The 23,763-nt window shown below is 49.9% G+C and overlaps 1 protein-coding gene across 7 annotated transcripts in view; it reads left to right on the top strand.

The window, feature by feature from the left end:
- DGKZ (diacylglycerol kinase zeta) overlaps nucleotides 1–23,763 on the top strand; it is a 514,388-nt gene that overhangs the window by 436,364 nt on the left and 54,261 nt on the right. For 6 of the 7 annotated variants that reach the window (XM_068260321.1, XM_068260320.1, XM_068260319.1 and 3 more), the window contains 2 exons: nucleotides 6,339–6,418; nucleotides 12,363–12,407. In XM_068260321.1, coding sequence (XP_068116422.1) covers nucleotides 6,339–6,418; nucleotides 12,363–12,407 — 125 coding nt within the window. The remainder of the gene's footprint in view (nucleotides 1–6,338; nucleotides 6,419–12,362; nucleotides 12,408–23,763) is intronic. The other variant, XM_068260316.1, reaches the window with a different exon arrangement.

The following is a 23,763-nucleotide window of genomic DNA, read 5'->3' as shown; positions in this document are numbered from 1 at the left end:
CTGTTGTGGGCAGGGAGGGTCATGCGGCTGCACTGTTGTGGGCAGGGAGAGTCATGAGGCTACGCTGTTGTGGGCAGGGAGAGTCATGTGGCTGCACTGTTGTGGGCAGGGAGAGTCATGTGGCTGCACTGTTGTGGGCAGGGAGAGTCATGCGGCTGCACTGTTGTTGGCAGGGAGAGTCATGCGGCTACGCTGTTGTGGGCAGGGAGAGTCATGTGGCTGCACTGTTGTGGGCAGGGAGAGTCATGCGGCTACGCTGTTGTGGGCAGGGAGAGTCATGCGGCTACGCTGTTGTGGGCAGGGAGAGTCATGTGGCTGCACTGTTGTGGGCAGGGAGAGTCATGCGGCTGCACTGTTGTGGGCAGGGAGAGTCATGCGGCTACGCTGTTGTGGGCAGGGAGAGTCATGCGGCTGCGCTGTTGTGGGCAGGGAGAGTCATGCGGCTGCACTGTTGTGGGCAGGGAGAGTCATGCGGCTACGCTGTTGTGGGCAGGGAGAGTCATGCGGCTGCGCTGTTGTGGGCAGGGAGAGTCATGCGGCTGCACTGTTGTGGGCAGGGAGAGTCATGCGGCTATGCTGTTGTGGGCAGGGAGAGTCATGTGGCTGCACTGTTGTGGGCAGGGAGAGTCATGTGGCTGCACTGTTGTGGGCAGGAGAGTCATGCGGCTACGCTGTTGTGGGCAGGGAGGGTCATGCGGCTGCACTGTTGTGGGCAGGGAGAGTCATGTGGCTGCGCTGTTGTGGGCAGGGAGAGTCATGTGGCTGCGCTGTTGTGGGCAGGGAGGGTCATGCGGCTACGCTGTTGTGGGCAGGGAGAGTCATGTGGCTGCGCTGTTGTGGGCAGGGAGGGTCATGCGGCTGCACTGTTGTGGGCAGGGAGAGTCATGTGGCTGCACTGTTGTGGGCAGGGAGAGTCATGCGGCTGCACTGTTGTTGGCAGGGAGAGTCATGCGGCTACGCTGTTGTGGGCAGGGAGAGTCATGTGGCTGCACTGTTGTGGGCAGGGAGAGTCATGCGGCTACACTGTTGTGGGCAGGGAGAGTCATGCGGCTACGCTGTTGTGGGCAGGGAGAGTCATGCGGCTGCACTGTTGTGGGCAGGGAGAGTCATGTGGCTGCACTGTTGTGGGCAGGAGAGTCATGCGGCTACGCTGTTGTGGGCAGGGAGGGTCATGCGGCTGCACTGTTGTGGGCAGGGAGAGTCATGCGGCTACGCTGTTGTGGGCAGGGAGAGTCATGTGGCTGCACTGTTGTGGGCAGGGAGAGTCATGCGGCTACGCTGTTGTGGGCAGGGAGGGTCATGCGGCTGCACTGTTGTGGGCAGGGAGAGTCATGTGGCTGCGCTGTTGTGGGCAGGGAGAGTCATGTGGCTGCGCTGTTGTGGGCAGGGAGAGTCATGTGGCTGCGCTGTTGTGGGCAGGGAGGGTCATGCGGCTGCACTGTTGTGGGCAGGGAGAGTCATGCGGCTGCACTGTTGTGGGCAGGGAGGGTCATGTGGCTGCGTTGTGGGCAGGGAGAGTCATGCGGCTACGCTGTTGTGGGCAGGGAGAGTCATGCGGCTACGCTGTTGTGGGCAGGGAGAGTCATGTGGCTGCACTGTTGTGGGCAGGGAGAGTCATGCGGCTGCACTGTTGTGGGCAGGGAGAGTCATGCGGCTGCGCTGTTGTGGGCAGGGAGGGTCATGCGGCTGCACTGTTGTGGGCAGGGAGAGTCATGCGGCTGCACTGTTGTGGGCAGGGAGGGTCATGTGGCTGCACTGTTGTGGGCAGGGAGAGTCATGCGGCTGCACTGTTGTGGGCAGGGAGGGTCATGCGGCTACGCTGTTGTGGGCAGGGAGAGTCATGCAGGCTGCACTGTTGTGGACAGGAGAGTCATGTGGCTGCGCTGTTGTGGGCAGGGAGAGTCATGCGGCTGCACTGTTGTGGGCAGGGAGAGTCATGCGGCTGCACTGTTGTGGGCAGGGAGAGTCATGTGGCTGCACTGTTGTGGGCAGGGAGAGTCATGCGGCTACGCTGTTGTGGGCAGGGAGAGTCATGTGGCTGCACTGTTGTGGGCAGGGAGAGTCATGCGGCTACGCTGTTGTGGGCAGGGAGAGTCATGCGGCTACACTGTTGTGGGCAGGGAGAGTCATGCGGCTGCACTGTTGTGGGCAGGGAGAGTCATGCGGCTACACTGTTGTGGGCAGGGAGAGTCATGCAGCTACGCTGTTGTGGGCAGGGAGAGTCGTGCGGCTGCGCTGTTGTGGGCAGGGAGAGTCATGCGGCTGCACTGTTGTGGGCAGGGAGAGTCATGCGGCTGCGCTGTTGTGGGCAGGGAGAGTCAGGCGGCTGCACTGTTGTGGGCGGGGAGAGTCATGCGGCTACGCTGTTGTGGGCAGGGAGAGTCATGCGGCTACGCTGTTGTGGGCAGGGAGAGTCATGCGGCTAAGCTGTTGTGGGCAGGGAGAGTCATGCGGCTGTACTGTTGTGGGCAGGGAGAGTCATGCGGCTACGCTGTTGTGGGCAGGGAGAGTCATGCGGCTGCACTGTTGTGGGCAGGAGAGTCATGCGGCTACGCTGTTGTGGGCAGGGAGAGTCATGCGGCTACGCTGTTGTGGGCCGGGAGGGTCATGCGGCTGTACTGTTGTGGGCAGGGAGAGTCATGCGGCTACGCTGTTGTGGGCAGGGAGAGTCATGCGGCTACGCTGTTGTGGGCAGGGAGAGTCATGTGGCTACGCTGTTGTGGGCAGGGAGAGTCATGTGGCTACGCTGTTGTGGGCAGGGAGAGTCATGCGGCTACGCTGTTGTGGGCAGGGAGAGTCATGCGGCTACGCTGTTGTGGGCAGGGAGAGTCATGCGGCTACGCTGTTGTGGGCAGGAAGAGTCATGCGGCTGCACTGTTGTGGGCGGGGAGAGTCATGTAGCTGCACTGTTGTGGGCAGGGAGAGTCATGCGGCTGCACTGTTGTGGGCAGGAAGAGTCATGCGGCTGCACTGTTGTGGGCGGGGAGAGTCCTGCGGCTACGCTGTTGTGGGCAGGGAGAGTCATGTGGCTGCACTGTTGTGGGCAGGGAGAGTCATGTGGCTGCACTGTTGTGGGCAGGGAGAGTCATGCGGCTGCACTGTTGTGGGCAGGGAGAGTCATGTGGCTGCGCTGTTGTGGGCAGGGAGAGTCATGCGACTGCACTGTTGTGGGCCGGGAGGGTCATGCGGCTGCACTGTTGTGGGCAGGGAGAGTCATGTGGCTGCACTGTTGTGGGCAGGGAGAGTCATGCGGCTACGCTGTTGTGGGCAGGGAGAGTCATGCGGCTACGCTGTTGTGGGCAGGGAGAGTCATGCGGCTACGCTGTTGTGGGCAGGGAGAGTCATGTGGCTGCACTGTTGTGGGCAGGGAGAGTCATGTGGCTGCACTGTTGTGGGCAGGGAGAGTCATGCGGCTACGCTGTTGTGGGCAGGGAGAGTCATGCGGCTACGCTGTTGTGGGCAGGGAGAGTCATGCGGCTACGCTGTTGTGGGCAGGGAGAGTCATGCGGCTACGCTGTTGTGGGCCGGGAGGGTCATGCGGCTGCACTGTTGTGGGCAGGGAGAGTCATGCGGCTGCACTGTTGTGGGCAGGGAGAGTCATGCGGCTACACTGTTGTGGGCAGGGAGAGTCATGCGGCTACGCTGTTGTGGGCAGGGAGAGTCATGCGGCTGCGCTGTTGTGGGCAGGGAGAGTCATGCGGCTGCACTGTTGTGGGCAGGGAGAGTCATGCGGCTACGCTGTTGTGGGCAGGGAGAGTCATGTGGCTGCACTGTTGTGGGCAGGGAGAGTCATGCGGCTGCACTGTTGTGGGCAGGGAGAGTCATGTGGCTGCACTGTTGTGGGCAGGGAGAGTCATGCGGCTGCACTGTTGTGGGCAGGGAGAGTCATGCGGCTACGCTGTTGTGGGCAGGGAGAGTCATGTGGCTGCGCTGTTGTGGGCAGGGAGAGTCATGCGGCTACGCTGTTGTGGGCAGGGAGAGTCATGCGGCTAAGCTGTTGTGGGCAGGGAGAGTCATGCGGCTGTACTGTTGTGGGCAGGGAGAGTCATGCGGCTACGCTGTTGTGGGCAGGGAGAGTCATGCGGCTGCACTGTTGTGGGCAGGAGAGTCATGCGGCTACGCTGTTGTGGGCAGGGAGAGTCATGCGGCTACGCTGTTGTGGGCCGGGAGGGTCATGCGGCTGCACTGTTGTGGGCAGGGAGAGTCATGCGGCTACGCTGTTGTGGGCAGGGAGAGTCATGCGGCTACGCTGTTGTGGGCAGGGAGAGTCATGCGGCTACGCTGTTGTGGGCAGGGAGAGTCATGCGGCTACGCTGTTGTGGGCAGGGAGAGTCATGCGGCTACGCTGTTGTGGGCAGGGAGAGTCATGCGGCTACGCTGTTGTGGGCAGGGAGAGTCATGCGGCTACGCTGTTGTGGGCAGGGAGAGTCATGCGGCTGCACTGTTGTGGGCAGGAAGAGTCATGCGGCTGCACTGTTGTGGGCAGGGAGAGTCATGTGGCTGCACTGTTGTGGGCAGGGAGAGTCATGAGGCTACGCTGTTGTGGGCAGGGAGAGTCAGGCGGCTGCACTGTTGTGGGCAGGGAGAGTCATGCGGCTACGCTGTTGTGGGCAGGGAGAGTCATGCGGCTACGCTGTTGTGGGCAGGGAGAGTCATGCGGCTACGCTGTTGTGGGCCGGGAGGGTCATGCGGCTGCACTGTTGTGGGCAGGGAGAGTCGTGCGGCTGTACTGTTGTGGGCAGGGAGAGTCAGGCGGCTGCACTGTTGTGGGCAGGGAGAGTCATGTGGCTGCACTGTTGTGGGCAGGGAGAGTCATGCGGCTACGCTGTTGTGGGCAGGGAGAGTCAGGTGGCTGCACTGTTCTGGGTGGAGTTAGTCATGTGGCTGCACTGTTGTGGGCAGGGAGAGTCATGTGGCTGCACTGTTGTGGGCAGGGAGAGTCATGCGGCTACGCTGTTGTGGGCAGGGAGAGTCAGGTGGCTGCACTGTTCTGGGTGGAGTTAGTCATGTGGCTGCACTGTTGTGGGCAGGGAGAGTCATGCGGCTGCACTGTTGTGGGCAGGGAGAGTCATGTGGCTGCGCTGTTGTGGGCAGGGAGAGTCATGCGGCTGCACTGTTGTGGGCAGGGAGAGTCATGCGGCTGTACTGTTGTGGGCAGGGAGAGTCAGGCGGCTGCACTGTTGTGGGCAGGGAGAGTCATGTGGCTGCACTGTTGTGGGCAGGGAGAGTCATGCGGCTACGCTGTTGTGGGCAGGGAGAGTCAGGTGGCTGCACTGTTCTGGGTGGAGTTAGTCATGTGGCTGCACTGTTGTGGGCAGGGAGAGTCATGCGGCTGCACTGTTGTGGGCAGGGAGAGTCATGCGGCTACGCTGTTGTGGGCAGGGAGAGTCATGCGGCTGCACTGTTGTGGGCAGGGAGAGTCATGCGGCTGCACTGTTGTGGGCAGGGAGAGTCATGCGGCTACACTGTTGTGGGCAGGGAGAGTCATGCGGCTGCACTGTTGTGGGCAGGGAGAGTCATGCGGCTGCACTGTTGTGGGCAGGAAGAGTCATGCGGCTGCACTGTTGTGGGCAGGGAGAGTCATGCGGCTGCACTGTTGTAGGCAGGGAGAGTCATGTGGCTGCACTGTTGTGGGCAGGGAGAGTCATGCGGCTACGCTGTTGTTTGCAGGGAGAGTCAGGTGGCTGCACTGTTCTGGGTGGAGTTAGTCATGTGGCTGCACTGTCGTGGGCAGAAGTCATGTGGCTGCACTGTCGTGGGTGGGGTTAGTCATGTGGCTGCACTGTCGTGGGCGGGGTTAGTCATGTGGCTGCACTGTTGTGGGCGGGAGAGTCATGCGGCTGCTCTGTTGCGGGCGGAGTTAGTCATGTGGCTGCACTGTTGTGGGCGGGAGAGTCATGTAACTGCGCTGTTGCGGGCGGAGTTAGTCATGTGGCTGCACTGTTGTGGGCGGGAGAGTCATGTAACTGCGCTGTTGTGGGAGGAGTTAGTCATGTGGCTGCACTGCGCGAGGAAAGTCATGTTTGCACGCCTGAATTTGATGTGTGAGGATTTGGGATCTCATCACTTATTTATTGGTGACACTTTTAGTGGTGATTCCCAGGCAGAAGTCTACAATGAACTGTATGAATTCTACTTCACTGCTTTGTGTTTTGTTTTTCCTTTGAGCTCGCAGAAGAGTTTGACCTGTTTTTACCCTGCTTGAAGCTTTTCCTGAGAGTTTTACTTTCTGCCACTTTTGTCCTCCCTCCTCCGGGGAATATTCTGCCTCTGCCCCCCCTTTGTCCTCCTCATTCTGTCCCAGCTCACTGTGTTTTATTTCTCTCTGGTGTTTGCAGCTCTCCCACTGGGAGTCATTGTGGTTCCTGGAGACAGCGATCTGGAGACGTGTCGGATCCACATACAGCAGCTGCAGGAGGTGAGGACACTCTGTGCACACATATTACTCAGAGGGCCGCTGTTTACTCTCTGTGCCCCTCACTCACACAGGCCCTGCCTCTGTGCAGCCCAGGAGCTAGCAGCCTGTTATTATTATCAGCAATAAATGCCCTGGGTTGCCGTACAACAAATTATATCACCAATATAAACAGACTTTTGTTATTTTACGATTTATATAGCATGGTAGGACATTAGACTATGACTATGGTAGGATTAGAGTGTGAGCTCCTCTGAGGACAGTCAGCGACATGACTATGTACTCTGTAATGTGCTGCAGAAGATGTCAGTGCTATATAAATACATAATAATAATATGGTAGGACATTACACTATGACTATGGTAGGATTAGAGTGTGAGCTCCTCTGAGGACAGTCAGTGACATGACTATGTACTCTGTAATGTGCTGCAGGAGATGTCAGTGCTATATAAATACATAATAATAATATGGTAGGGCATTAGACTATGACTATGGTAGGATTAGAGTGTGAGCGCCTCTGAGGACAGTCAGTGACATGACTATGTACTCTGTAATGTGCTGCATAAGATGTCAGTGCTATATAAATACATAATAATAATATGGTAGGACATTAGACTATGACTATGGTAGGATTAGAGTGTGAGCTCCTCTGAGGACAGTCAGTGACATGACTATGTACAGTGCTGCAGGAGATGTCAGTGCTATATATATACATAATAATAATATGGTAGGACATTAGACTATGACTATGGTAGGATTAGAGTGTGAGCTCCTCTGAGGACAGTCAGTGACATGACTATGTACTCTGTACAGTGCTGCAGGAGATGTCACTGCTATATAAATACATAATAATAATATGGTAGGACATTAGACTATGACTATGGTAGGATTAGAGTGTGAGCTCCTCTGAGGACAGTCAGTGACATGACTATGTACTCTGTAAAGTGCTGCAGAAGATGTCAGTGCTATATAAATACATAATAATAATATGGTAGGACATTAGACTGACTATGGTAGGATTAGAGTGTGAGCTCCTCTGAGGACAGTCAGTGACATGACTCTGTACTCTGTAATGTGCTGCAGAAGATGTCAGAGCTATATAAATACATAATAATAATATGGTAGGACATTAGACTATGACTATGGTAGGATTAGAGTGTGAGCTCCTCTGAGGACAGTCAGTGACATGGCTATGTACTCTGTAATGTGCTGCAGAAGATGTCAGTGCTATATAAATACATAATAATATGGTTGGACATTACACTATGACTATGGTAGGATTAGAGTGTGAGCTCCTCTGAGGACAGTCAGTGACATGACTATGTACTCTGTAATGTGCTGCAGGAGATGTCAGTGCTATATAAATACATAATAATATGGTAGGACATTAGACTAGGACTATGGTAGGATTAGAGTGTGAGCTCCTCTGAGGACAGTCAGTGACATGGCTATGTACTCTGTAATGTGCTGCAGGAGATGTCAGTGCTATATAAATACATAATAATAATATGGTAGGACATTAGGCTATGACTATGGCAGGATGAGAGTGTGAGCTCCTCTGAGGACAGTCAGTGACATGACTATGTACTCTGTAATGTGCTGCAGAAGATGTCAGTGCTATATAAATACATAATAATATGGTAGGACATTAGACTATGACTATGGTAGGATTAGAGTGTGAGCTCCTCTGAGGACAGTCAGTGACATGACTATGTACTCTGTAAAGTGCTGCAGAAGATGTCAGTGCTATATAATACATAATAATAATATGGTAGGACATTAGACTGACTATGGTAGGATTAGAGTGTGAGCTCCTCTGAGGACAGTCAGTGACATGACTCTGTACTCTGTAATGTGCTGCAGAAGATGTCAGAGCTATATAAATACATAATAATAATATGGGAGGACATTAGACTATGACTATGGTTGGATTAGAGTGTGAGCTCCTCTGAGGACAGTCAGTGACATGACTATGTACTCTGTAATGTGCTGCAGGAGATGTCAGTGCTATATAATACATAATAATAATATGGTAGGACATTACACTATGACTATGGTAGGATTAGAGTGTGAGCTCCTCTGAGGACCGTCAGTGACATGACTATGTACTCTGTAATGTGCTGCAGGAGATGTCAGTGCTATATAAATACATAATAATATGGTAGGACATTAGACTATGACTATGGTAGGATTAGAGTGTGAGCTCCTCTGAGGACAGTCAGTGACATGACTATGTACTCTGTAATGTGCTGCAGGAGATGTCCGTGCTATAGAAATACATAATAATAATACGGTAAGACATTAGACTAGGACTATGGCAGGATTAGAGTGTGAGCTCCTATGAGGACAGTCAGTGACATGACTATGTACTCTGTACAGTGCTGCAGGAGATGTCAGTGCTATATAAATACATAATAATAATATGGTAGGACATTAGACTAGGACTATGGTAGGATTAGAGTGTGAGCTCCTCTGAGGACAGTCAGTGACATGACTATGTACTCTGTAATGTGCTGCAGAAGAGGTCAGTGCTATATAAATACATAATAATAATATGGTAGGATATTAGACTATGACTATGGTAGGGATTCGAGTGTGAGCTCCTCTGAGGACAGTCAGTAACATGACTATGTACTCTGTAATGTGCTGCAGGAGATGTCAGTGCTATATAAATACATAATAATAATATGGTAGGACATTACACTAGGACTATGGTAGGATTAGAGTGTGAGCTCCTCTGAGGACAGTCAGTGACATGGCTATGTACTCTGTAATGTGCTGCAGAAGATGTCAGTGCTATATAAATACATAATAATATGGTAGGACATTAGACTATGACTATGGTAGGATTAGAGTGTGAGCTCCTCTGAGGACAGTCAGTGACATGACTATGTACTCTGTAATGTGCTGCAGAAGATGTCAGTGCTATATAAATATATAATAATAATATGGTAGGACATTAGACTATGACTATGGTAGGATTAGAGTGTGAGCTCCTCTGAGGACAGTCAGTGACATGACTATGTACTCTGTAATGTGCTGCAGAAGATGTCAGTGCTATATAAATACATAATAATAATTTGGTAGGACATTAGACTGACTATGGTAGGATTAGACTGTGAGCTCCTCTGAGGACAGTCACTGACATGACTATGTACTCTGTAATGTGCTGCAGAAGATGTCAGTGCTATATAAATACATAATAATAATATGGTAGGACATTACACTATGACTATGGTTGGATTATAGTGTGAGCTCCTCTGAGGACAGTCAGTGACATGACTATGTACTCTGTAATGTGCTGCAGAAGATGTCAGTGCTATATAAATACATAATAATAATATGGTAGGATATTCACTATGATAGAATTAGATTGTGAGCTCTTCTGAGAACAGTGGATGACTCAACTATCGACTCTGTAAAGTGCTGCAGAAGATGTGAGCGCTAAATAATTTACTAAAAATAAAAAATAAATGAAAACAAAATACATGGAAATTCAGGTTTTAAGCAATTTTCTTTGCACTATCGGTGTTCTTAAAATCAGCATTCCCATTTCAGTGTGCAGGCATTTAAGTTTTCCTCTAACTGCCAAATTCTTGCGTCGACCGTCTCCTGTAACCATGGCGACAGGGCACCACTAGCGGAGCTGAGAGTGTAGAGGCATCTCTCGGCGATGGAGGGAGGCGCACAGGATCACAATGTGAAAGCCGCAGGGGATGCCATGTTTTGCGCACAGGCCGTTTCCCCGCACCCAGCTGCACGCATGTCACTCAGTGCACTGCGGGGACACGATGACATCATGGAAATAGCTTGTATGGCGGATTATTCCAGACTGAGCTGTTTTATGTGGCAGCGTCCCAAAACCGCCACTTTATTCCTTCCATCGCCCCCTTCAGCCCCCTTCCAGAGCACTGAGGTCATTTCAGATGGATTTAGATTTATTTAATTTGGCGCGGAGTCCCGGGCGCTCGGCAGGGAGCCGGCTGCGGTGACACCTTCGCCTGCACATTGCCGGAAACGCGGCCCGAGCTGCGCTGAGCAGAGAAAGTGATGATGTCTGGAAGGGCAAGGTCCTCCTATTCCTAGAGAGCGCAGGAGGCGACCGAACTCGCTAGCTGCTAGTATGAAAGTGATCCACAGGCTAAAATAATATTCCATTCAATTATTAAATGACCATTGCAGAGTGTGCGTGGTTGTAGTGTTATGTGGCTGCAGCACTGTACAGAGTACATAGTCATGTCACTGACTGTCCTCAGAGGAGCTCACACTCTAATCCTACCATAGTCATAGTCTAATGTTTTCCCATATCATTATTATGTATGTATATAGCACTGACATCTTCTGCAGCACTTTACAGAGTACATAGTCATGTCACTGACTGTCCCCAGAGGAGCTCACACTCTAATCCTACCATAGTCATAGTATAATGTCCTACTATATTATTATTATGTATTTATATAGCACGGACATCTTCTTCAGCACTTTACAGAGTACATAGTCATGTCACTGACTGTCCTCAGAGGAGCTCACACTCTAATCCTACCATAGTCATAGTGTAATGTCCTACCATATTATTAATATGTATTTATATAGCACTGACATCTTCTGCAGCACTTTACAGAGTACATAGTCATGTCACTGACTGTCCTCAGAGGAGCTCACACTCTAATCCTACCATAGTCATAGTCTAATGTCCTACCATATTATTATTATGTATTATATAGCACTGACATCTTCTGCAACACATTACAGAGTACATAGTCATGTCACTGACTGTCCTCAGAGGAGCTCACACTCTAATCCTTCCATAGTCATAGTGTAATGTCCTATCATATTATTATTATTATTATTATGTGTTCATATAGCTCTGACCTCTTCTGCAGCACTTTACACAGTACATAGCCATGTCACTCAGAGGAGCTTACACTCTAAAACCAGCCATAGACAGTCATAAACCTTACATTATTAATATTAGCAGGCGTGTAGAAGATAAAGTACTATTATATGACAGACACAGACCTGAGTAGCAGAAAGCAGATGTGTAGCAGATAAAGTACTGTTATGACATAAACAGGCCTGTGTAGCAGATAAAGTACTGTAATATGACATAAAGCGACATGAGTAGCAGAGCGCAGATGTGTAGCAGATAAAGTACTGTTGTATGACGGTAGCAGACCTGAGTAGCATAGAGCAGCTGTGTAGCAGATAAAGTACTGTTATTTGACATAAACAGACCTGAGTAGCAGATAGCAGATGTGTAGCAGCTAAAGTACTGTATTATATGACATAAACAGACCTGAGTAGCAGATAGCAGATGTGTAGCAGCTAAAGTACTGTTATGACGTAAACAGACCTGAGTAGCAGAAAGCAGATGTGTAGCAGCTAAAGTACTGCATTATATGACAGACACAGACCTGAGTAGCAGAAAGCAGATGTGTAGCAGATAAAGTACTGTTATATGACATAAACAGACCTGAGTAGCAGAGAGCAGATGCGTAGCAGATAAAGTACTGTATTATATGACAGACACAGACCTGAGTAGTAGAGAGCAGATGCGTAGCAGGTAAAGTACTGTATTATATGACAGACACAGACCCGAGTAGCAGAGAGCAGATGCGTAGCAGCTAAAGTACTGTTATATGACATAAACAGACCTGAGCAGCAGAGAGCAGATGTGCAGCAGATAAAGTACTGTTATATGACATAAACAGACCTGAGTAGCAGAGAGCAGATGTGCAGCAGATAAAGTACTGTTGTATGACGGTAGCAGACCAGAGTAGCATAGAGCAGGTGTGTAGCAGATAAAGTACTGTTGTATGACGGACACAGACCTGAGTAGCAGAGAGCAGATGTGCAGCAGATAAAGTACTGTTGTATGACGGTAGCAGACAGTGAGTCAGGAGTATAATAAGCCGATACTGAGTCTAAGGTGCGTCTCTCCCTCCAGGATTTCCCAGCATACCCCGCTATATTGCAGCGTCTGGACCTGAAGGTCTGTGTAGAAGTAGCTGTAGCGGTGTCTTGTGTTGTATATGTGGCCTGCTTCCCTCCTGTGATTAGTGTATGATGTGTGTAGACCCCAAAGCCCGGCACAGCTGGTCTGTCACAGCAGATTCCGCCCCCCTCTGCTCTCCCATGGAAATCAATGAGTCTGTGGATGAAACATACACTTGTGTTTTGTAATTTGCAAAACACACTTATTTGTGAAAACTCGAAGCGCTATAATTTGTGCCGCAGCAAACTCTTGCCCAAGCTGTGACCACTAGAGTTCTGAACTAGGGATGATCAATGATATGCAAATACTTCTGAGCTGATGCAAATTTATGCAAATACATGCAGCTTCAAAATGGACCAATCCATCTAAACCTGGGATTAAATTGGTCTATTTTCAAACTAAGTATATTTGCATAAAAATGTGCATAATCTAGGAAGTATTTACGTCTCTTTGATTAGTTCAGAAGTAAAGGTCAGTGGCATGCTAATCCTTCAGAGTTGATGCAAATTTATGCAGCTGTGGGAGTGGGGATGAAATCCAGCAGATGTTGCATTTGATTTGACCATTTATGCTTTGTTCACATCTGAAATCACTGCCGCCAGCGATTTTTGGTTTTTTTTGCACTTTTTTTTTCTCCTCTCGGCGTTTACCTGCGCGCTTCGATTTTATGTAAATCGCTTTTCAAAGCGCGTTTGCAGAGCTATTTGTTTTTTCACTTCCTGTCGCAAGTCAGGAAGTGAACTCTTTGACCTGGAAATTAATAAATACATTGTATTTATTCATCAAAGCGCGAACGCAATCGCCGCAAACAGCAATTTTGTGAGCGTTTTGCGCTTTTCCTATACCTTCCATTGTAGTAAAATCGTCCGAAAAATAGTACAGGCAGCGCTTTGCTGAGCGGATCGGAAACAAACCACTCAGATGTGAACTCTTATCATAGGGAATCATCGCACAAGTGCTTTCAGGGCAGTTTTGCAAATCGCCGGCGCTTAAAAAATTGTGAAAACGCCCTTAGTGCGAACAAGACCTTACAAGGTGCATACATTTGCATGAACTTGGCAGTATTAGCATGTCAGTGACCATCCCTAGCCAGACTCTCCCACCAGTCAGCAAATACCATGTGGCTTTCAATGACATCGTTAAGGCTCATACACACATCAGACCATAGTCTTTGGAAAATGAAAGATCACAGACCAATCTTACCCCCTTCCATGCAGTATGAGAGCCATACTCTACACAGTCTATTCTATGGAGCTGCACTCCCCTATCAGACAGAAATCTTACCCCCTCCCATGCAATATGAGAGCCACACCTACACAGTCTAGACTCTATTCTATGGAGCTGATCTCCCCATCAGACAGAAATCTTACCCCCTTCCATGTAGTATGAGAGCCACACCTACACAGTCTATTCTATGGAGCTGAACTCCCCATCAGACAGAAATCTTACCACCCTTCCATGTAGTATGAGAGCCACACCTACACAGTCTATTCTATGGAGCTGCACTCCCCATCAGACAGAAATCTTACCCCCTTCTATGTAGTATGAGAGCCATACTCTACACAGTCTATTCTATGGAGCTACACTCCCCATCAGACAGAAATCTTACCCCCATTCCATGTAGTATGAGAGCCACACCTACACAGTCTATTCTATGGAGCTGCACTCCCCATCAGACAGAAATCTTACCCCCTTCCATGTAGTATGAGAGCCACACCTACACAGTCTATTCTATGGAGCTGCACTCCCCATCAGACAGAAATCTTACCCCCTTCCATGTAGTATGAGAGCCACACCTACACAGTCTATTCTATGGAGCTGTACTCCCCATCAGACAGAAATCTTACCCCCTTCCATGTAGTATGAGAGCCATACCTACACAGTCTATTCTATGGAGCTGCACTCCCCATCAGACAGAAATCTTACCCCCTTCCATGTAGTATGAGAGCCATACTCTACACAGTCTATTCTATGGAGCTGCACTCCACATCAGACAGAAATCTTACCCCCTTCCATGTAGTATGAGAGCCATACCTACACAGTCTATTCTATGGAGCTGCACTCCCCATCAGACAGAAATCTTACCCCCTTCCATGTAGTATGAGAGCCACACCTACACAGTCTATTCTATGGAGCTGCACTCCCCATCAGACAGAAATCTTACCCCCTTCCATGTAGTATGAGAGCCACACCTACACAGTCTATTCTATGGAGCTGCACTCCCCATCAGACAGAAATCTTACCACCTTCCATGTAGTATGAGAGCCACACCTACACAGTCTATTCTATGGAGCTGCACTCCCCATCAGACAGAGATCTTACCACCTTCCATGTAGTATGAGAGCCACACCTACACAGTCTATTCTATGGAGCTGCACTCCCCATCAGACAGAAATCTTACCCCCTTCTATGTAGTATGAGAGCCACACCTACACAGTCTATTCTATGGAGCTGCACTCCCCATCAGACAGAAATCTTACCCCCTTCCATGTAGTATGAGAGCCACACCTACACAGTCTATTCTATGGAGCTGCACTCCCCATCAGACAGAAATCTTACCCCCTTCCATGTAGTATGAGAGCCATACTCTACACAGTCTATTCTATGGAGCTGCACTCCCCATCAGACAGAAATCTTACCCCCTTCCATGTAGTATGAGAGCCACACCTACACAGTCTATTCTATGGAGCTGCACTCCCCATCAGACAGAAATCTTACCCCCTTCCATGTAGTATGAGAACCACACCTACACAGTCTATTCTATGGAGCTGAACTCCCCATCAGACAGAAATCTTACCCCCCTCCATGTAGTATGAGAGCCATACCTACACAGTCTATTCTATGGAGCTGAACTCCCCATCAGACAAAAATCTTACCCCCTTTCATGTAGTATGAGAGCCACACCTACACAGTCTATTCTATGGAGCTGCACTCCCCATCAGACAGAAATCTTACCCCCTTCCATGTAGTATGAGAGCCACACCTACACAGTCTATTCTATGGAGCTGAACTCCCCATCAGACAGAAATCTTACCCCCTTCCATGTAGTATGAGGGCCACACCTACACAGTCTATTCTATGGAGCTGCACTCCCCATCAGACAGAAATCTTTCCCCCTTCCATGTAGTATGAGAGCCACACCTACACAGTCTATTCTATGGAGCTGCACTCCCCATCAGACAGAAATCTTACTCCCTTCCATGTAGTATGAGGGCCACACCTACACAGTCTATTCTATGGAGCTGCACTCCCCATCAGACAGAAATCTTACCCCCTTCCATGTAGTATGAGAGCCACACCTACACAGTCTATTCTATGGAGCTGAACTCCCCATCAGACAGAAATCTTACCCCCTTCCATGTAGTATGAGAGCCACACCTACACAGTCTATTCTATGGAGCTGAACTCCCCATCAGACAGAAATCTTACCCCCTTCCATGTAGTATGAGAGCCACACCTACACAGTCTATTCTATGGAGCTGCACTCCCCATCAGACAGAAATCTTTGCAAGATGCTGCACACACAGATGCTGTACAGACACAAAAGATCAGCATCTGTAAAAGATCTGTTCCTGCAAAAGATCAGTTCCTGCAAATTGCATTCATAGTCTATGATATCTGCAGATCCTCATACACACCTTGTTTAACAGACATTCATCTGCAGATCAGATCCACCAGGATGGATTTTCAGATCTGCAGATGATTGTCTGATCTGCAGATGAATGTCTGTTAAACCAAGTGTGTATGATGATCTGCAGATCTCATAGACTATGAATGCATTTTGGAGGAACGGATCTTTGGCAGGAACAGATCTTTTGCAGATAATGATCTTTTGAATGTCTACAGCATCTTTGTGTGCAGCATTTTGCAAAGATTTCTGTCTGATGGGGAGTGCAGCTCCATAGAATAGACTGTGTAGGTATGGCTCTCATACTACATGGAAGGGGGTAAGATTTCTGTCTGATGGGGAGTGCAGCTCCATAGAATAGACTGTGTAGGTGTGACTCTCATACTACATGGAAGGGGGTAAGATCTCTGTCTAATGGGGAGTGCAGCTCCATAGAATAGACTGTGTAGGTGTGGCTCTCATACTACATGGAAGGGGGTAAGATTTCTGTCTGATGGGGAGATCAGCTCCATAGAATAGACTGTGTAGGTGTGGCTCTCATACTACATGGAAGGGGGTAAGATTTCTGTCTGATGGGGAGTGCAGCTCCATAGAATAGACTGTGTAGGTATGGCTCTCATACTACATGGAGGGGGGTAAGATTTCTGTCTGATGGGGAGTTCAGCTCCATAGAATAGACTGTGTAGGTGTGGCTCTCATACTACATGGAAGGGGGTAAGATCTCTATCTGATGGGGAGTGCAGCTCCATAGAATAGACTGTGTAGAGTATGGCTCTCATACTACATGGAAGGGGGTAAGATTTCTGTCTGATGGGGAGTAAAGCTCCATAGAATAGACTGTGTAGGTGTGGCTCTCATACTACATGGAAGGGGGTAAGATTTCTGTCTGATGGGGAGTGCAGCTCCATAGAATAGACCGTGTAGAGTATGGCTCTCATACTACATGGAAGGGGGTAAGATTTCTGTCTGATGGGGAGTAAAGCTCCATAGAATAGACTGTGTAGGTGTGGCTCTCATACTACATGGAAGGGGGTAAGATTTCTGTCTGATGGGGAGTGTAGCTCCATAGAATAGACTGTGTAGGTACGGCTCTCATACTACATGGAAGGGGGTAAGATTTCTATCTGATGGGGAGTGCAGCTCCATAGAATAGACTGTGTAGGTGTGGCTCTCATACTACATGGAAGGGGGTAATATTTCTGTCTGATGGGGAGTGCAGCTCCATAGAATAGACTGTATAGTATGGCTCTCATACTACATGGAAGGGGGTAAGATCTCTGTCTGATGGGGAGTGCAGCTCCATAGAATAGACTGTGTAGGTATGGCTCTCATACTACATGGAGGGTGGTAAGATTTCTGTCTGATGGGGAGTGCAGCTCCATAGAATAGACTGTGTAGGTGTGGCTCTCATACTACATGGAAGGGGGTAAGATTTCTGTCTGATGGGGAGTTCAGCTCCATAGAGTAGACTGTGTAGGTGTGGCTCTCATACTACATGGAGGGGGGTAAGATTTCTGTATGATGGGGAGTTCAGCTCCATAGAATAGACAGTGTAGAGTATGGCTCTCATACTACATGGAAGGGGGTAAGATTTCTGTATGATGGGGAGTGCAGCTCCATAGAATAGACTGTGTAGGTGTAGCTCTCATACTACATGGAAGGGGGTAAGATCTCTGTCTGATGAGGAGTGCATCTCCATAGAATAGACTGTATAGTATGGCTCTCATACTACATGGAATGGGGTAAGATCTCTGTCTGATGGGGAGTGCAGCTCCATAGAATAGACTGTGTAGGTATGGCTCTCATACTACATGGAGGGTGGTAAGATTTCTGTCTGATGGGGAGTGCAGCTCCATAGAATAGACTGTGTAGGTGTGGCTCTCATACTACATGGAAGGGGGTAAGATTTCTGTCTGATGAGGAGTGCAGCTCAATAGAATAGACTGTGTAGGTATGGCTCTCATACTACATGGAAGGGGGTAAGATTTCTGTCTGATGGTGAGTGCAGCTCCATAGAATAGACTGTGTAGGTGTGGCTCTCATACTACATGGAAGGGGGTAAGATCTCTGTCTGATGGGGAGTGCAGCTCCATAGAATAGACTGTGTAGGTGTGGCTCTCATACTACATGGAAGGAGGTAAGATTTCTATCTGATGGGGAGTGCAGCTCCATAAAATAGACTGTGTAGGTGTGGCTCTCATACTACATGGAAGGGGGTAAGATTTCTGTCTGATGGGGAGTGTAGCTCCATAGAATAGACTGTGTAGGTGTGGCTCTCATACTACATGGTAGGGGGTAAGATTTCTGTCTGATGGGGAGTGTAGCTCCATAGAATAGACTGTGTAGGTGTGGCTCTCATACTACATGGAGGGTGGTAAGATTTCTGTCTGATGGGGAGTGCAGCTCCATAGAATAGACTGTGTAGGTATGGCTCTCATACTACATGGAAGGGGGTAAGATTTCTGTCTGATGGGGAGTGTAGCTCCATAGAATAGACTGTGTAGGTGTGGCTCTCATACTACATGGAGGGTGGTAAGATTTCTGTCTGATGGGGAGTGCAGCTCCATAGAATAGACTGTGTAGGTATGGCTCTCATACTACATGGAAGGGGGTAAGATTTCTGTCTGATGGGGAGTGCAGCTCCATAGAATAGACTGTGTAGGTATGGCTCTCATACTACATGAAGGGTGGTAAGATTTCTGTCTGATGGGGAGTGCAGCTCCATAGAATAGACTGTGTAGGTATGGCTCTCATACTACATGGAAGGGGGTAAGATTTCTGTCTGATGAGGAGTGCAGCTCAATAGAATAGACTGTGTAGGTATGGCTCTCATACTACATGGAAGGGGGTAAGATTTCTGTCTGATGGGGAGTGCAGCTCCATAGAATAGACTGTGTAGGTGTGGCTCTCATACTACATGGAAGGGGGTAAGATTTCTGTCTGATGGGGAGTTCGGCTCCATAGAATAGACTGTGTAGGTATGGCTCTCATACTACATGGAAGGGGGTAAGATTTCTGTCTGATGGGGAGTTCAGCTCCATAGAATAGACTGTGTAGGTATGGCTCTCATACTACATGGAAGGGGGTAAGATCTCTATCTGATGGGGAGTGCAGCTCCATAGAATAGACTGTGTAGGTGTGGCTCTCATACTACATGGAGGGTGGTAAGATTTCTGTCTGATGGGGAGTGCAGCTCCATAGAATAGACTGTGTAGGTGTGGCTCTCATACTACATGGAAGGGGGTAAGATTTCTGTCTGATGGGGAGTGCAGCTCCATAGAATAGACTGTATAGGTATGGCTCTCATACTACATGGAAGGGGGTAAGATTTCTGTCTGATGGGGAGTGCAGCTCCATAGAATAGACTGTGTAGAGTATGGCTCTCATACTACATGGAAGGGGGTAAGATTTCTATCTGATGGGGAGTGCAGCTCCATAGAATAGACTGTGTAGGTGTGGCTCTCATACTACATGGAAGGGGGTAAGATTTCTGTCTGATGGGGAGTGTAGCTCCATAGAATAGACTGTGTAGGTGTGGCTCTCATACTACATGGAAGGGGGTAAGATTTCTGTCTGATGGGGAGTGTAGCTCCATAGAATAGACTGTGTAGGTGTGGCTCTCATACTACATGGAAGGGGGTAAGATTTCTGTCTGATGGGGAGTGTAGCTCCATAGAATAGACTGTGTAGGTATGGCTCTCATACTACATGGAAGGGGGTAAGATTTCTGTCTGATGGGGAGTTCAGCTCCATAGAATAGACTGTGTAGGTGTGGCTCTCATACTACATGGAAGGAGGTAAAATTGGTCTGTGATCTTTCATTTTCAAAAGACTATAGTCTGATGTGTGTATGGGGCCTTAATCTCTGCCAACACCTTAATCACGCATCCGTTTCCCTGTTTGATTCCTGGCAGATTCAATCATTCTGATCAAATCTGCTATAAATCCAATGATTCACAAAGCTTTTTCACCTTATCTATGTTACTTTTTTAAGCTCCCAAAGAGCAAAAATATAATATAATTAAAGTAAGAAAGGTAATATTGAAATGAAGTTAATCAGGAACAACTTACTTTGAGTGATTATTTTGCTTGTAAATGTGCTGAAAGGTTATTTTTATCAATTAAAGTGAACCAGAGAGGAAGCACCCTCATGTATGTTACCATATATATCAGTGGGAACATTAGAGAAAACACTTACCCTGCTCTCTGTTTCATCCTTCACTGCTCAGCCTGCTTGTCATCAGCCCTGATAAAATCCCCCACTGAGCATTCAGTCTGGCTTTGCTATAATGACTCAGCTATAATGATTCCTGAGCAGAGCCACAAGGGGGCAGGCTTGGGCTTGAAAAGACATCAGAGAAGACAGACTCCGCTATAAAGATTCCTGAACAAAGCCAGACTGAATGCTCAGTCAGGGATTTTATCAGGGCTGGTAACAAGCAGACTGAGCAGTGAAGGATGAAACAGAGAGCAGGGTAGGTGTTTTCTCTAATGTTCCCACTGATATATATGGTAAAATACATGAGGGTGCTTCTTCTCTGGTTCCCTTTAAGTGTTAAATAAGTCATTTATGAAAAGTTTTGTGAATTGAGCCCAATGTGTCCAATCGAATTTTGATTAGTTTTTTCACTTGAAATTGATCTGAACTATCGATTGGACAGGATGAAAAATCTCTGGATGGGACAGGAGCGGTGGTTGATTGGCCAAAATGTTTCTCTGCATCATTCAATGCAATTATGACGTTTAATCTACTGCCTATTTCCTGCTGAAATGGAATATTGGAATATTAATGTCCTGTGTGTGGCAGGAATCGATCACAATAGAGAGTAATCAGTCGGTTTGCAGTATCAGGGAAAAAGTGATGCGTGTATGGCCAGCTCCTGATCAGCATCCTGCAATGTGAGCTGTAGCAGACCAGTGTAGGGACAGCAATGCTTAGGAGAATTTATGGAGAAGCATGTGATCAGCTGATAGATTTGTAAGGCTCTGATTTGCTGGTCCTGATCAGGTGTTATACCAGAAAGTCATCACAGCAAATCAGGACCTCACAAATCTATCAGCTGATCAAGATGATCACATGCTTCTCCATAAGTTCAAATTCTGTGTGCAAATTTATGCAGTTTGAAAATGAACCAATGAAATCCTGCTGAGGTAAAATTCAATGAGTCAGATTTTCAGCTGCATAAATTTGCATGCAAAATTAGTATAATCCTGCATCAACTCAAAATGATTTGCATGTCATTGACCAATCCTACTGGTAAGCATTGCCATCCCTACTGACCAGTGCTTGGGGCTTAGTGTAGTTCTGTGTTAGCTGCCTCTTTCTGTAAATGTGCCATCCATGTTTGCCAATGTACCATGATGTTAAAGGGAACCTAAAGTGAGAGGAACACAGAGGCTGCCATCTTCATTCCTTTTTAAACAGTGCCGGTTGCCTGGCTGTCCTGCTGAGCTTTTGGCTTTAGTTGTTTGTCACACACCTGCCACAAGCATGCAGCCAGTGAAGTCCCAGCCCTGTAACAAGCATGCAGCTAGTGGAGCCACAGTCCTGCAACAAGCATGCAGCCAGTGGAGTCACAGCCTTGCAACAAGCATGCAGCCAGTGAAGTCGCAGCCCTGCAACAAGCATGCAGCCAGTGAAGTCGCAGCCCTGCAACAAGCATGCAGCCAGCGGAGTCCCAGCCCTGCAACAAGCATGATGCCAGCGGAGTCCCAGCCCTGCAACAAGCATGAAGCCAGCGGAGTCCCAGCCCTGCAACAAGCATGCAGCCAGCGGAGTCCCAGCCCTGCAACAAGCATGCAGCCAGCGGAGTCCCAGCCCTGCAACAAGCATGCAGCCAGCGGAGTCCCAGCCCTGCAACAAGCATGCAGCCAGCGGAGTCCCAGCCCTGCAACAAGCATGCAGCCAGCGGAGTCCCAGCCCTGCAACAAGCATGCAGCCAGCGGAGTCCCAGCCCTGCAACAAGCATGCAGCCAGCGGAGTCCCAGCCCTGCAACAAGCATGCAGCCAGCGGAGTCCCAGCCCTGCAACAAGCATGCAGCCAGCGGAGTCCCAGCCCTGCAACAAGCATGCAGCCAGCGGAGTCCCAGCCCTGCAACAAGCATGCAGCCAGCGGAGTCCCAGCCCTGCAACAAGCATGCAGCCAGCGGAGTCCCAGCCCTGCAACAAGCATGCAGCCAGCGGAGTCCCAGCCCTGCAACAAGCATGCAGCCAGCGGAGTCCCAGCCCTGCAACAAGCATGCAGCCAGCGGAGTCCCAGCCCTGCAACAAGCATGCAGCCAGCGGAGTCCCAGCCCTGCAACAAGCATGCAGCCAGCGGAGTCCCAGCCCTGCAACAAGCATGCAGCCAGCGGAGTCCCAGCCCTGCAACAAGCATGCAGCCAGCGGAGTCCCAGCCCTGCAACAAGCATGCAGCCAGCGGAGTCCCAGCCCTGCAACAAGCATGCAGCCAGCGGAGTCCCAGCCCTGCAACAAGCATGCAGCCAGCGGAGTCCCAGCCCTGCAACAAGCATGCAGCCAGCGGAGTCCCAGCCCTGCAACAAGCATGCAGCCAGCGGAGTCCCAGCCCTGCAACAAGCATGCAGCCAGCGGAGTCCCAGCCCTGCAACAAGCATGCAGCCAGCGGAGTCCCAGCCCTGCAACAAGCATGCAGCCAGCGGAGTCCCAGCCCTGCAACAAGCATGCAGCCAGCGGAGTCCCAGCCCTGCAACAAGCATGCAGCCAGCGGAGTCCCAGCCCTGCAACAAGCATGCAGCCAGTGGAGTCCCAGCCCTGCAACAAGCATGAAGCCAGCGGAGTCCCAGCCCTGCAACAAGCATGAAGCCAGCGGAGTCCCAGCCCTACAACAAGCATGCAGCCAGCCCTACAACAAGCATGCAGCCAGTGGAGTCCCAGCCCCGCAACAAGCATGCAGCCAGCGGAGTCCCAGCCCCGCAACAAGCATGCAGCCAGCGGAGTCCCAGCCCCGCAACAAGCATGCAGCCAGCGGAGTCCCAGCCCCGCAACAAGCATGCAGCCAGCGGAGTCCCAGCCCTATAACAAGCATGCAGCCAGTGGAGTCCCAGCCCTGCAACAAGCATGCAGCCAGTGGAGTCCCAGCCCTGCAACAAGCATGCAGCCAGTGGAGTCCCAGCCCCGCAACAAGCATGCAGCCAGCGGAGTCCCAGCCCCGCAACAAGCATGCAGCCAGTGGAGTCCCAGCCCCGCAACAAGCATGCAGCCAGTGGAGTCCCGGCCCTGCAACAAGCATGCAGCCAGTGGAGCCCCGGCCCTGCAACAAGCATGCAGTCAGTGGAGTCCCAGCCCTGCAACAAGCATGCAGCCAGTGGAGTCCCAGCCCTGCAACAAGCATGCAGCCAGTGGAGTCCCGGCCCTGCAACAAGCATGCAGCCAGTGGAGCCCCGGCCCTGCAACAAGCATGCAGTCAGTGGAGTCCCGGCCCTGCAACAAGCATGCAGCCAGTGGAGTCCCAGCCCCGCAACAAGCATGCAGCCAGCGGAGTCCCAGCCCCGCAACAAGCATGCAGCCAGTGGAGTCCCAGCCCCGCAACAAGCATGCAGCCAGTGGAGTCCCGGCCCTGCAACAAGCATGCAGCCAGTGGAGCCCCGGCCCTGCAACAAGCATGCAGTCAGTGGAGTCCCAGCCCTGCAACAAGCATGCAGCCAGTGGAGTCCCGGCCCTGCAACAAGCATGCAGCCAGTGGAGTCCCGGCCCTGCAACAAGCA

This window comes from Hyperolius riggenbachi, chromosome 11, assembly GCF_040937935.1.
Source record: "Hyperolius riggenbachi isolate aHypRig1 chromosome 11, aHypRig1.pri, whole genome shotgun sequence".
NCBI lineage: Eukaryota > Metazoa > Chordata > Amphibia > Anura > Hyperoliidae > Hyperolius > Hyperolius riggenbachi.
This window is presented reverse-complemented; position numbering and strand designations above follow the sequence as displayed.